The sequence below is a fragment of the Pectinophora gossypiella genome, chromosome 10 (assembly GCF_024362695.1).
Source record: "Pectinophora gossypiella chromosome 10, ilPecGoss1.1, whole genome shotgun sequence".
NCBI classification, from domain to species: Eukaryota; Metazoa; Arthropoda; class Insecta; order Lepidoptera; family Gelechiidae; genus Pectinophora; species Pectinophora gossypiella.
In genome coordinates, this window is record NC_065413.1 from 16460325 (window position 1) to 16473633 (window position 13309).

Consider the following 13309-nt stretch of genomic DNA (forward strand, 5'->3'; position numbering starts at 1 on the left):
TATCAGCTTGGAGATTGCCCTCAAGATCATATCAATGTGACAGTTCTTATATAAAAACGGGGACTTGAGCGTGATCTTGAAGGCAGTCTTAGCTGAGATTACTTTATTAATACACTTGTGGTTGAAATATTAATTATGACGTTTGGGCTGGTAGTCAATCAATTTGCTAGACTTTTTCAAGCGGCCTCGCCTCCGACATGAAACTTCGAAACTTCATTTAATTTATTTAGTTAGTAAATCGTTCAATAGCGGTAGGTAGGTTAAATCATAACATAAACAGCCTATATACGTCCCACTGGTGGGCACAGGCCTCCCCTCAATCAACCGAAGGGGGTATGGAGCATACAACACATTAGTTCAGGGTGGATCAACTGAACCTTTTCTAAGGACATCTCCAATTTGGTCAACTTATCGTTAATATCACAGATCAATGCGATATCGAATACGGGGGTCAGTTCAGTTTCAGTACGGAAGCTTAGAAAGAATGTGTTACTAAGCTATTATAAGAAAAAAAAATAAGTACCTTTATTTTTATTATCTAGTAGAACGCGTTAAGCATTCAAATAATCCTGTTCTATCATATAAAAATGTTAACAAATAAATAACAGCCTCCGTGGTCCAGTGGTTGAGCGTTCGGCTCACGATCCGGAGGTCCCGGGTTCGAATCCCGGTGGGGACATATCACAAAAATCACTATTTGTTCCCTAGTTTGGTTAGGACATTACAGGCTAATCACATGATTATCCGAAAGTAAGATGATCCGTGCTTCGGAAGGCGTTAAGCCGTTGGTCCCGGTTACTACTTACTGATGTAGATTATTAGTCGTGACGTGAGTCAGGGGCCCATGGCGGCTCAATAATAACCTTGACACCAGGGTTGATGAGGTTGATATTCCATATTACAACCCACACGATAAGAAGAAAAAGAAGAACAAATACTGATTAGTATGTTTTTTTTCAAGTGGCACCTATTTATGTAGGTATTTGTATATTTTAAGAGGATCAAATATAATATACATAAAAAATAGAAAAAATATATTAGCATTATTTAAATTAAGAATGACCTGCAGAAAAGGTAATAAAAACGTAATCAGATCTTATCTTGGATCCGTCCAAAAATCTCATAATCTCCCTAGCGCTATCTCGTTTCTTTTTTCCTTACGTAACCTGAAGATTTGACAGGTCCAGTTTTTACAGAAGCGACCGTCGGTCTGACCTTCCAACCTGTAAAGTAAAAACCAGCCCAATACTCGTTAGGTCCGAAAAGCATTAATAATGTAATTACTTATAAAACAATGGTGTTAATAAAAACTCTCTATTTCAGAGAAACTCAACGAAGTTCTTATTTCTTCATTGGTGCTAATTCCTATAAATACCATCTAATTTTATTGTAGGTTATATCTGTCATTTTCTTATCCGCCGAAAAGGAAAGGGACGGGTAATCGACAAGCATAAAATTTATGGAACACACGTCAATTTTAAGCACAAATCTAAACCAACCGTCTAAAATTTTTACATCAGTCAATAACCCGACACATTCATTTACTCATTCTTCCTAAAATTAAGAGCTGTGAATCATCCGTCCCTTTCGTTTTCGACGGATATGAAAATGACGGATATAACTTAAAATAAAATTAGGCGGTGTCTGCAGGAATCGGGGCCATTGTGTCTTTAAGAGTTGTTTTATAATGTCTTTTCAAAGACAATGAAGAAATACAACACAACCCACACGATAGAAGAAGAATAGGGATAAATACCTAGTATATAATCCCTATTCTTCTTCTATCGTGTGGGTTGTGAGGTGGAGTACCAACCTCATCAACCCTGGTGTCAGGGTTACTATTGAGCCGCCAAAGGCCCCTGACATGGCTCATGTAACGACTACTTACTTACATCAGTTATTACCAACCGGGACCAACGCTTAACGTGCCTTCCGAAGCACGGATCATGTTATTTTCGGACAATCTGGTGATCAGCCAGTAATGTAGTAAGCAAACTAGGGACCACAAAGTATTTTTTGTGATATATCCCCACCGGGATTCGAACCCGGGACCTCCGTATCGTAAGCACAACTCTCAACCACTGCACCACGGAGGTCGTTATCCCTATTAACTTATTGACACTACTATGTACCTACAATGTGGAAAGTACGTGAATCTTGACGTCGGAGTCAAAACAATGTCACGTAGAAAAAATACAATTTTGGATTTCTAATTAGCAAGTAGATAACTTAGTGTTATGCGGAATTAACGTCAAAAACCACAGGCTCTCAACCTTATTTCGCGCAGTGCCCACTTTGAAAATATTTACACTTATTAGTACTCATAATTTAGAGAAAAATTGTTTCTAGAGGCGCCCAATTGTTTCTACCTATATTACTACCTGAAGCTCTGAAGATTGTCGTTTGAAGACAATCTCACCTGATACTGTCTTTGAAAGCTTTCCCAACACGCAACTAAGGAATGCAATCCCGATATCGCGGGATCCCCATATCGCCTAATATTTCGGGATCAATCCCGAAGCACAATATGACGAGAACCCATTCGAGATTGACGGGATTGGACGAATCTCCTTGAGTTATACTTTTTGTTTGGATTGTGTTGATTTCCAAATTATTTAAATTTTGTTTCTTTTCTAGAATAGAATAGAATATAAATTGTTTATTATAAAACGTCTTTTCACAGAATATTTTGTTTTAATTAACCTCACTATCATAAACAAGCAGTTTTCATCGCTTTCAGTCATCCAAATTTTTTTTATGAACTAGATGAGATCCCGAAATTTTCGGGATTGATATTTACAATCTCGTGGGGTCTTGAATTTGCGATCTCGAGGCGGGATTGCATTCTCTACACGCATAACAAAGGGACTTTATCGCCCATGTTGAGAACCTACGACCTCGATTATTGTCAGAATTTGCAAGAGAAAAACATAAATGTTGTCATCTAACGTTAAAACCATTAGCACTGAGGTATCATGGGAAAAAATGTATAGAAAAACATTGACAATGCATCCACGCGCTGGCGTAAACTTCATCAGATTTTTTTTATATTTAAAAATAGAATATAGCTGTGATAGCCTAGTTATTAGAACGCTTGCCACTCACTTTGAGGTCGCAGGTTCGAATCCGGCACAGGCCTAAACCAATGATTGTCGAATTTGTTGTCGAATTCATGATTGGATCATAAACGGTTATCACGTTCTCAGCGGTGAAGGAAATCATCGTCCACATTCTCGAGAAATGCATTTTCGGAGGTACGTAACCTACCCTGTATTGGGCTGGTTTTCCCTTCGCGGGTTAGAAGGGCAGACAGGCAGTCGCTTCTTTAAAAAACCGGAGCTGTCAAATCTTCAGGTTAGGTAAGCAGACCCTGTGAAAGACGGGATAATGCTAGGGAGATGATGATGATGATGAGATATGTAGATATAGAAGCCAATGGTGGTATTTTTATTTCTTGGTCGTTTTGGTCTAAATCTTGTCTATCTCCTTTATAAAACAAGTTCAAATATCAAACTTTTTGTTCAATTGAAACGGGTTATTAGATTATTTTTAAAACCAAGTAAATGCAAACACTTTTTGTCTTGTTTGCTCTGGTTTCGTTTTATCTTTTAGAAAATAAAAAACACCTCTGTGGTCCAGTGGTTGAGCGTTGTGTTCACGATCCGGAGGTCCCGGGTTTGAATCCCGGTGGGAACAAAACACAAACATCACTTTGTGATCCCTAATTTGGTTAGGACATTACAGGCTGATCACCTGATTGTCCGAAAGTAAGATGATCCATGCTTCGGAAGGCACGTTAAGTCGTTGACTGATGCAACAACATAGTCGTTATATGAGTCATGTCAGGGGCCTTTGGCGGCTCAATAGTAACCCTGACACCAGGGTTGATGAGGTTGGTAATCCACCTCACAACCCACACGATAGAAAAGAAGACCCTGTGAAATGGGTAACAAGTAAACGATTTCGTTTCTCTAGCTCAGATTTCTATGTAGATGCAAATTTCTGTGTTGGAAATCATTTGTACCGCGTACCAGATCTGTGTGCTATTCATACAAAAATCCAATTATCACATTTGACCCAGTCAAATACCCTATTCAAGTGTATACTTTAATTTCAGGACATTTTACGAAGACCCTGTCACTGGTCGTGTAAAAAGCAAAGCCAAAAGTGAAACCAGTGGCATAATGGTCCTTCTTACAAGTGAACAAACTGCTATGAAGAAAAACAGTAAGTAACTCCCTCCGCTAGGTCACTTCATACAAACAACTTCGTTTTACACATACACTACACATCGACAGTATCGTACACGCGCATCTGTGTGTGTGACGTCTGACGCCATACGATTCAAGTCTAAACTATGTTCGAGAGTGAGGTAAACCTAGCTCAGACGCTGGTGGAGGAGCGGAGAGTTGCCGTTCTATATATTATTCCTTATTCTATGGCTAGGTCTCACTTTAGTTTAGGAGTAAGGGAGCGCGTAGGTTCTTTGTCTCATTCGCACTTATGCCTTAAGGCGGCACAAGCCAGGAATAACATTTTCGTATGGAAAATATATTATTTTTTACGTTTTTCCTCGCCTTATGGTTGTCTGGAAGAAATTTTTAAGCGATAAGGCCGGTAGTTAAGTCTCTTTAGTAACATTTTTTTTTATTTTGGTACAATAAAGTATATTTGTATTGTGTTGTGCTGGGCTGTTGTTTTTTGTTTTGACGTGACTTATTGCAGATTTGCCGCAGATGGCATTAACTACTTGACCGGAATTGCTGGGCTGTGCTGTTCTGTGTGTTGTATTATATTGTGTGCTTATTACATTAAAAATTATCTACGTACGTCAAAAAATGGCCCCTGAATTCGAATTCATGAGTTTGAATTTATGTTTGGATCACAGATAATTAACATCACGTCGCTTCCAGGATTTGTGCCCGGGTAATCGCAATATGTTCGCCGTCTTTCACCTGGCGAGTCTTAAACATAGCTGGCGAGAAGTGGGTGTACACATCCCCATTCAGCCAACCCCTCCGGCTTAACGGCCTCCGTGGTCCAGTGGTTGAGCGTTGGGCTCACGATCCGGAGGTCCCGGGTTCGAATCCCGGAGGGGACAAATCACAAACATCACTTTGTGATCCCTAATTTGGTTATGACATTACATGGTGATCACCTGATTGACTGAAAGTAAGATGATCCGTGCTTCGGAAGGCCCGTTATAATGTAAGTTAGTAGTCGTTACATGAGCCATGTCAGGGGCCTATGGCGGCTCAATCATAACCCTGACACCAGGGTTGTTGAGGCTGGTAATCCACCTCACAACCCACACGATTAGAAGAAGAAGCCTAATCCTTTGGGGATGCAGGCGTGAGATGTATGTTTAAAAAAGTTTATGTTACAAAATATTTTTCTTTTCCAGAAAAGATGATGGCGAGTTTCATCCTGGGTGTATGCCTGCTGGTTGTGGACATCATCATCATGTCGACGGACCCCATTTTATTTTTGCTACAGCTGGTAAGTTCTACACTTAATCAGCAGGACTTGCAACAGGATAAGGTATAAATCGCTTCAAATTCAAAAATATCTTCATTCAGAAAAAGAAGGCAAGAGGGTAACCACTGTCCTATTTTTCCCTAAAAGTTTGCATGGAGAACTCTTAAATTAGTGATGAATATAGTTACACTTTGAATCGTCATTTTTTTACATAACGAACGTCTCAACCGCTTAAAACTACTGCAGCTTCTGACAACCTGCAAGCAAGAAAAACCTCGGCACAGGGCCGTAGACATTTTTAAAAAAAAAAAACGCAATTCAATCAGCGGTTCTCGAATTTCCACCGATTATATATAAAGACAACAGCCTCCGTGGTCTAGTGGTAAGAGCGTTAGGCTCACGATCTGGAGGTCCGGGTTCGATTCCCGGTGGGGACATTGTCGAAATCACTTTGTGAGACTGTCCTTTGTTTGGTAAGGACTTTTCAGGCTTGAACCACCTGATTGTCCGAAAAAGGAAGTTGATTCCGTGCTTCGGAGCGCATGTTAAGCCGTTGGTCCAGGCTATTAGCCGTAAAAACACCTCCACCAACCCGCATTGGAGCAGCGTGGTGGAGTATGCTCCATACCCTCTCCGGTTGATTGAGAGGAGGCCTGTGCCCAGCAGTGGGACGTATATAGGCTATTTATGTTATGTATGTTTATATAAAGACGATAACATTTCCCTATTAGCGTATTTTACTATATAAGTAAGTACTATAATAACTTCTCGCGTGAACCAATAGTTCAAGAAAAACTACGCCATAATCATTATAATGATGCAGTTATATCGGCGCCCGAAGGACGTGATATACGATCCTGTCGACCATAGAGGCGATAGATAGAGAGGCGGCCAATCAGCTCGCGAAACCAAACACTTCAGCCGGGTCTGAATGACAACCGCGGCGCGGCGCGAATTATACCTATTGAGCGCTTCGAACGTTCTTCTTTCGTTCGTTCAAACTAGGGGACGTTCTTCAAACTAGGGATCACAAAGTGATTTTTGTGATATGTCCCCACCGGAATTCGAACCCGGGATCTCCGGATCGTGAGCCCAACGCTCAACCACTGGACCATGGTGGTCGTTTCTAGGATTTTATCCAGGACATAAAATGTTGTAATAACATCATCATCATCATCATCAGCCCATTAACGTCCCCACTGCTGGGGCACGGGCCTTCCCTATGGATGGATAGGGAGAACGGGCCTTAAACCACCACGCGGGCCCAGTGCGGATTGATGGTTATTAACGACTGCTAATGCACCCGGGACCAACGGCTTAACGTGCCTTCTGAAGCACGGAGGAGCTCGAGATGAAAACTTCTTTTTCTTTTGTGGTCACCCATCCTATGACCGGCCTTTGCGAAAGTTGCTTTACTTCAACAATCGCAGACCGAGCGCTTTAACCGCTGCGCCAGCGAGCTCCTCATGTAATAACAAAAAAAGTTTATTTTACATTACAATATTAATAATGTAATAATAATGCAATATGAAAAAAAAATGGTATACGTACTTATGTCAAGGAAAGAGAAACCTCGTTAGACAAGTTGTTGGTAATCAATATTAAAGAAGTTAACCTTTTTAATTACCCACCTAACTTTTAAATTAAGTACAGTCAAGTTATATTTGACTGTTACAATACAATACAAAAACGCGTAATTGCACGTATAAACACAACACTAAAAACAATTACTAATGTGACAGGAGAAGTACAATCGGCGGCCTTATTGCTAAACAGCAATTTCTTCCAGACTATTACTCAGAATCATGAGCCGAATCATCCCCCTTAGTATTCGTTACGATGTCACTTGCATTATTTACGTACAGGTTAGTGGGACCCTTTGTCCGACCAAGTGGTTAATGCCGTCTGCGGCAAATCTACAATAAGTACATACATACATACATAAACTCACGCCTGTAATCCCTAATGGGGTGGGCAGAGCCACAAGTAATCACAGACAACTTGCAGCCACTGTTGATACGATGTCGTAAGCTGGATATGATGAACCTTATGGTGATAAGGGATCAGCCTATCGCCCATAACATTAGTCATCTACAATAAGTCACGTCAAAAAAATCGTTGAGACCGTAATGAAACTTTGGGAGATGATTCAGACTGTGATTTTAAGTTGATATCAAGTAAGTGGAATTTCCTATTAAGGAAAAAATCGTGAATTTTAGTCTATTTCTTTTCTAACATAATATAACTTCTTCTATCGTGTGGGTTGTGAGGCGGATTACCAACCCCATCAACGACACATCAGACACAACACAACAAACATAACGTAACACAACAAATACTTTATTGCACAAACAGGAAAATACAAAATACAAAACAAAAAAGAAATAGAAAGAGTACAATAGGCGGTCTTCTATTTTTGTGATATGTACCCTCCGGGATTCGAACCCCGAACCGTGACCCGAACGCTCGACTACTGGACCACAGCGGCGGTACTAAACAGTATGATGTAGTATGTGACCACTGCAAGATCTTATCCAACAAGTTAAGGCATCGACCTTAGCTAATTTACGAAATCTGACATTTCAAGTTTAACATAATGTTATAGCCATAGCATAATATTATAGTTAACGAAAACCAGATAAACCACTCTCAACGCGTGATACTTAGGTCACATGTTCAAATTACAACCAAGCATATCAAAAAAAATAAAATAATAATAAATAAATAAATAATAAATTAGGATGAAAATAAATTCAAATGTCACGCAAATTGGCGATTGTTACATTTGGTTTAATACTGGCAACTTTACCCTAAAATTAAATCAGAAATCAGAATAATTTATTCAATGAAGTTATCACTGATAAACTTTCTCAATAATATATTTGATTACTAAGTATATTTAGTTAAAAGCTGTGGGATTGATATTATTTTAAAATGCAATGTGGAGAAAAAAAATGTCTTTACAAAAATATCTAAAATGCATTTTTTCCCAAACGAAATTAAGATGGCAGTTATTCTGGTTTTTTATATCTTTGATTCGACGTCATTTCGCAAGGTGTTATGGCTGAAAAAATGTCAAGAAACTGCAGGAGCAACACATTTTTTAAATCATTGTAGGTATACATTACAAGTTAATTAATATTTGGAGGATCATAATTAATAACACGCATTTTTATAAAAAAACATTACATAAAATATGTCTCAACAATTATAAACAGAGCAAAGCGCTTAAGGCTATCGGTATGATAAGTCACGCCTATTGCCTACCGGGGTAAGCAAAAACTATGGAATTCCATTTGTTACGATTCAGACGCGCTTTTTCATTTTTCATCAATCGTTTCGTACACGCGCGCCGGTTCAGAGTTGATATTACTGAACCTTTTCTAAGGACATTTCCAATTTGATCAATGTACGTTCTTCTAGGTCTTCCTCAGCCAGCCCTTCCACCAACCTTCGCTTTATATACCGCTTTCGTAATCCTATTATCCTTCATCCGCTCTACTTGGCCAAACCTATCAATCATACTTAGTCTTAATGTTAATTATTAGTTTTACAACAGACACTAATACTCACTAAAATGCGGTCAGTCTCCAGTAAAAGAGAGTCGATAAAAGTTAATAACGCGAATGTTACAAAAGAGATATCATTTTTAGGGTTCCCGACTATCAGAGGAAAAACGCAAAATCATATAAGTCCATCCAACGTCCATCAAATGAGCAACCCATTCTAAGGAAATACCCAAACTGCCAAAACAAGCAATTAAATCAGAGTTTGAGAAAGCACTGCTTGCATTAAAATAATGTCATTGTAAAGTGTGATACATGTATTATGTTGTAACCAAGAGATAAAATATATATAAGGTATTTACATGTACATAGTATAATCAAACATTGCAATTGCATTGAATTGTTTGGCGAGAGAATGTTACACATAACATAACATAAATAGCCTATATACGTCCCACTGCTGGGCACAGGCCTCCTCTCAATCAACCGGAGAGGGTATGGAGCATACTCCACCACGCTGCTCCAATGCGAAGAGAATGTTATTTGTTAAAATTAGATTAATTTTTGTTTGAAATAAATTAAAGTTAAATCTGTCCCAGGTTTCAAGTGTCTGGGGTGTGGTTTTATAGTCACAAAGAAAGCTGTTAAAATTTTCTATAAAACGTTTTTTACTTTAAATCTTATACTTTTATAGTTTTTAAAAATAACAAATTTTAGAAGTGTAGTAGGTAAATTGGCTATGTGTGTCACGAGTAGTCAATCAGTCGTTTGTAGTATATCTGTATTATTAGTGTAGTACCTACGGAACCGTAATTACGCGAACTCTACTCGCCCTTGGCCGCCTTTTATCGTCTGACTTATTATGCATTTATATTTACTTATACTTGGCTGACCTATTGGTATTATCTTGAAGATATAATGTGCTCTGTTTACTATTTATATTTCTTATTTCCTGTAGATAATACAAAGGTGTAAGGAAAAGAGACAAATATTGAGGACAGAAGAGGCAAGATGATAGGATACTTAATAAGAAATGACGAATTTATTAAAACAACATAGATGGCAAGCTAGAAGGACAGAGAAGAAGGGGAAGAACAAGAAGAGCTTACATGGAACAAATTAAAGAGAAAGCGAACGTCATGTCTTTGGAAGACCTAGAAGGACTTACATTGACCAAATTGGAGATGTCCTTAGAAAAGGTTTAGTACGATCTACTCTGAACCGGCGTGCGTGTATGAAGCGATTGATGAATGTGGAGGAAGCAAGAGAAGTGTGACAGGATCGAAGCAAATGGAATTCTATAGTCTCTGCTTACCCCGGTGGAAATTAGGCGTGTATGTGTTTTATAGAGTAATCAAAGAATTGACCTTTGACAGACAAGGATGGAGAATGCTACACCAACAAGAGCATTCTTTAGTAGGGCTAACATGCGCAATGTGATAAATTTCGTCACGGTCATTTTATCGATCTGACGATATAATTATGTCGTTTTGTCGATAAGTGCTAATATGTGAACCCAAATAAGTCATGTCGTTCTGTCAAAATACGAACAAAATCACGTGGCATGCATATTAGGGGAAAAAACAAACTTATCGATTTCGACAAAATTTATTGAATCTTGTGCATGTTAGCCCTTTAGGACTTTGTATCAAACATGGCTGCAATTGGTCTTCTGATTACTTGCTCTGCCAACCCCGTATGCATGTATGAACTAAACTAAAACAGGCTTTGAAAGAGACAGAAATCAAAACTACTTCCACACGCCTACGCAATTTATTTTTATACTCACCAGCAAAAGGGGAAAATAAAAAAAAGTTCAATTTCTTTTTTTGGATATCATTGTGTTAATATCTGAGGTCAACAACACATCGTCTGACATCAAATTCCAGTTTATTTTTTTGTGGAGTTGATCAATTGACCAATGAGTTAGGAATCTTCACTAACACAATTGGCTCCACCATTCAAATCAAATCAATAATATTATTTCAGACCATGTGTCCATAATTGTTAGTAACAGTATAAACTTATATACATACTATGTTAGTGGCAAAAAACAAATCAAATCAAGTCAAAATTAAAATTGGATAGATTGTAAAATAAAATACAATAAAATAATATTATAGACTGCGATACGGCTCACCACCTATCACGTTGGCCTAACAGAAAGCTCGGTGAGGTTTGGGTAATTAATGCATTTGCGATGGATGTACCTCTGACTACTCCAATTGGAATAGAGGTGAACTTATGTTATGTTATATTTCGTTAACTTTTTTTTGGTAGCTACAACTAACTAAGAAATGCAGAGTATAAAATGAACATTCAAAATATTCATCACTAATTAAGAGCCAGGCTCTTGTCGGTGTAGCATTCTCCATGCTACTTTTTTAGGGAAAAATAAGGCAGTGGTTTCCCACTTTTCTGCCCCGAAATAATAATAATTCATATTTAAAAATAAATATACATAAAACATAACATAACATAAATAGCCTATATACGTCCCACTGCTGGGCACAGGCCTCCCCTCAATCAACCGGAGGGGGTATGGAGCATACTCCACCACGCTGCTCCAATGCGGGTTGGTGGAGGTGTTTTTACGGCTAATAGCCGGGACCAACGGCTTAACGTGCCCTCCGAAGCACGGAATCGTCTTACTTTTTCGGACAATCAGGTGATTCAAGCCTGAAAAGTCCTTACCAAACAAAGGACAGTCTCACAAAGTGACTTCGACAATGTCCCCATCGGGAATTGAACCCGGACCTCCAGATCGTGAGCCTAACGCTCTAACCACTAGACCACGGAGGCTGTTAAAAAAGAGGAGGAGGAGGTTGTGTATAAATATAACTATAATATTATAATCATCGCGATTGTATCCCAGAAGTGGTAGGCAGAGGTGTTTAGCACCTACCTATACTATACACTTACTCCTCGCCAGCTGTGGTTAAGTCACATGTAATATAGGGCGAGTCTATTGCCATTAACCAGACACAAATCGTCCACGTGATATCAATTATCTACATAAAAAACATTAATCAAACTGTAATTCAGCCATTACACGCGTTCTTCGAAGGCTCTCACGGATCCCTTCTAAATCCATTGTTACTATCCACTCATTTATCTGGGGGCACGGGAGTGCCCACGCCAAGACGAGCAAAGCGAAGCGCAAGGGCAGGGCTCCACCTACTTTTTCTCGTATTATACCAGGATTAGGATAAGTAAAACTAATGGGAAAAGCGAAGTCTTACTATTCAGTAAGTCTATTGGGAAGGAAATTCCCAGTAGTTCAACTAGTAAGACTACTCGGTAAGACTACTGGGAATAAGGGGGATTATTCCAGGTAAACCAGATTTTCAGGCAAGGAAAAAAGAAAGAAACATTCATTGCTTCCGGACACCACAGACACAGACAGACAGGTACATTACATTCAACACAGGACAGAAACCACACGGAAATCAATACACAGAAAAACAAACTAAAATCATAAAAATATATTTATGATGTTGCCTAGCGTGTAGAGCGTGTGAACTTAGGATTTCTATAGTTAACCCATGTAGAGTTAGAAGGTTGGTTCTACATGACTACTGATAACTTTTTGACATTGCGATTGATATGATTTCGTCTTGGCACATTTTACATGTTTTTTTTTTGTTGGGATTAAGTATAAGCAGTTTTTAACTTATTTTAGACGTCATAGAACGTAATAAGGGAAGGGAAGAGAGGAAGGGGTAGACCTAGGATAACATTTATGAAACAAATAAAATAGAAGGTGCAGGTCGTGTCGTATCGGAGGTGAAGGTTTTGGCGGGAAGAAGAGAGTAATGGCGATTACTCCACCGACAAGAGCGCAGCTCTTAAATAGAGAGAGAGAGAACATAATAACATTCATTATGGAAGTACATTGACCATATAAGATTAAAGTGACGGAAGAACAGTTATATCATAATTCTTAGACAAAACAATAACAAACCACAATTGTGCGATGTAGAAACGTCGAGTACAAATGTTCTGATATTATATAAACCATTTTAGGTTAAAAAATAATAAAGATTGCGGAAACATATGCGTTGTTGGTAGCTGTTTACGACCATAACTGATAATAAATAAGTAAATAATTCTTATCAACTATTTATTTAGTTCAGAATGAAAGTAAATGAATACAATAAACTTTAAGTGGAAGCATATCGTTTTTTATAACTGACAGTGGTAAAATCGCTTTGTGAGAGACATTTGTTTATTCAGATCGCGCTCGGGTGCAATGCTGAGGAAAAAATGAAATTATTTACGACATCACATTAAAAACCTCAAAAATAACAGTATTTCTCCACTAT

At 38.5% G+C, this 13309-nt stretch overlaps 1 protein-coding gene across 1 annotated transcript in view; it reads left to right on the forward strand.

Annotated features, from left to right (window-relative positions):
- Positions 1-13309, forward strand: part of LOC126369970 (lysosome membrane protein 2-like) — a 28725-nt gene that overhangs the window by 308 nt on the left and 15108 nt on the right. The window contains exons 2-3 of the mRNA XM_050014579.1: positions 4118-4227; positions 5405-5499. Of these exons, the coding sequence (XP_049870536.1) occupies positions 4185-4227; positions 5405-5499 (138 nt within the window). The 5' untranslated portion in view covers positions 4118-4184. The remainder of the gene's footprint in view (positions 1-4117; positions 4228-5404; positions 5500-13309) is intronic.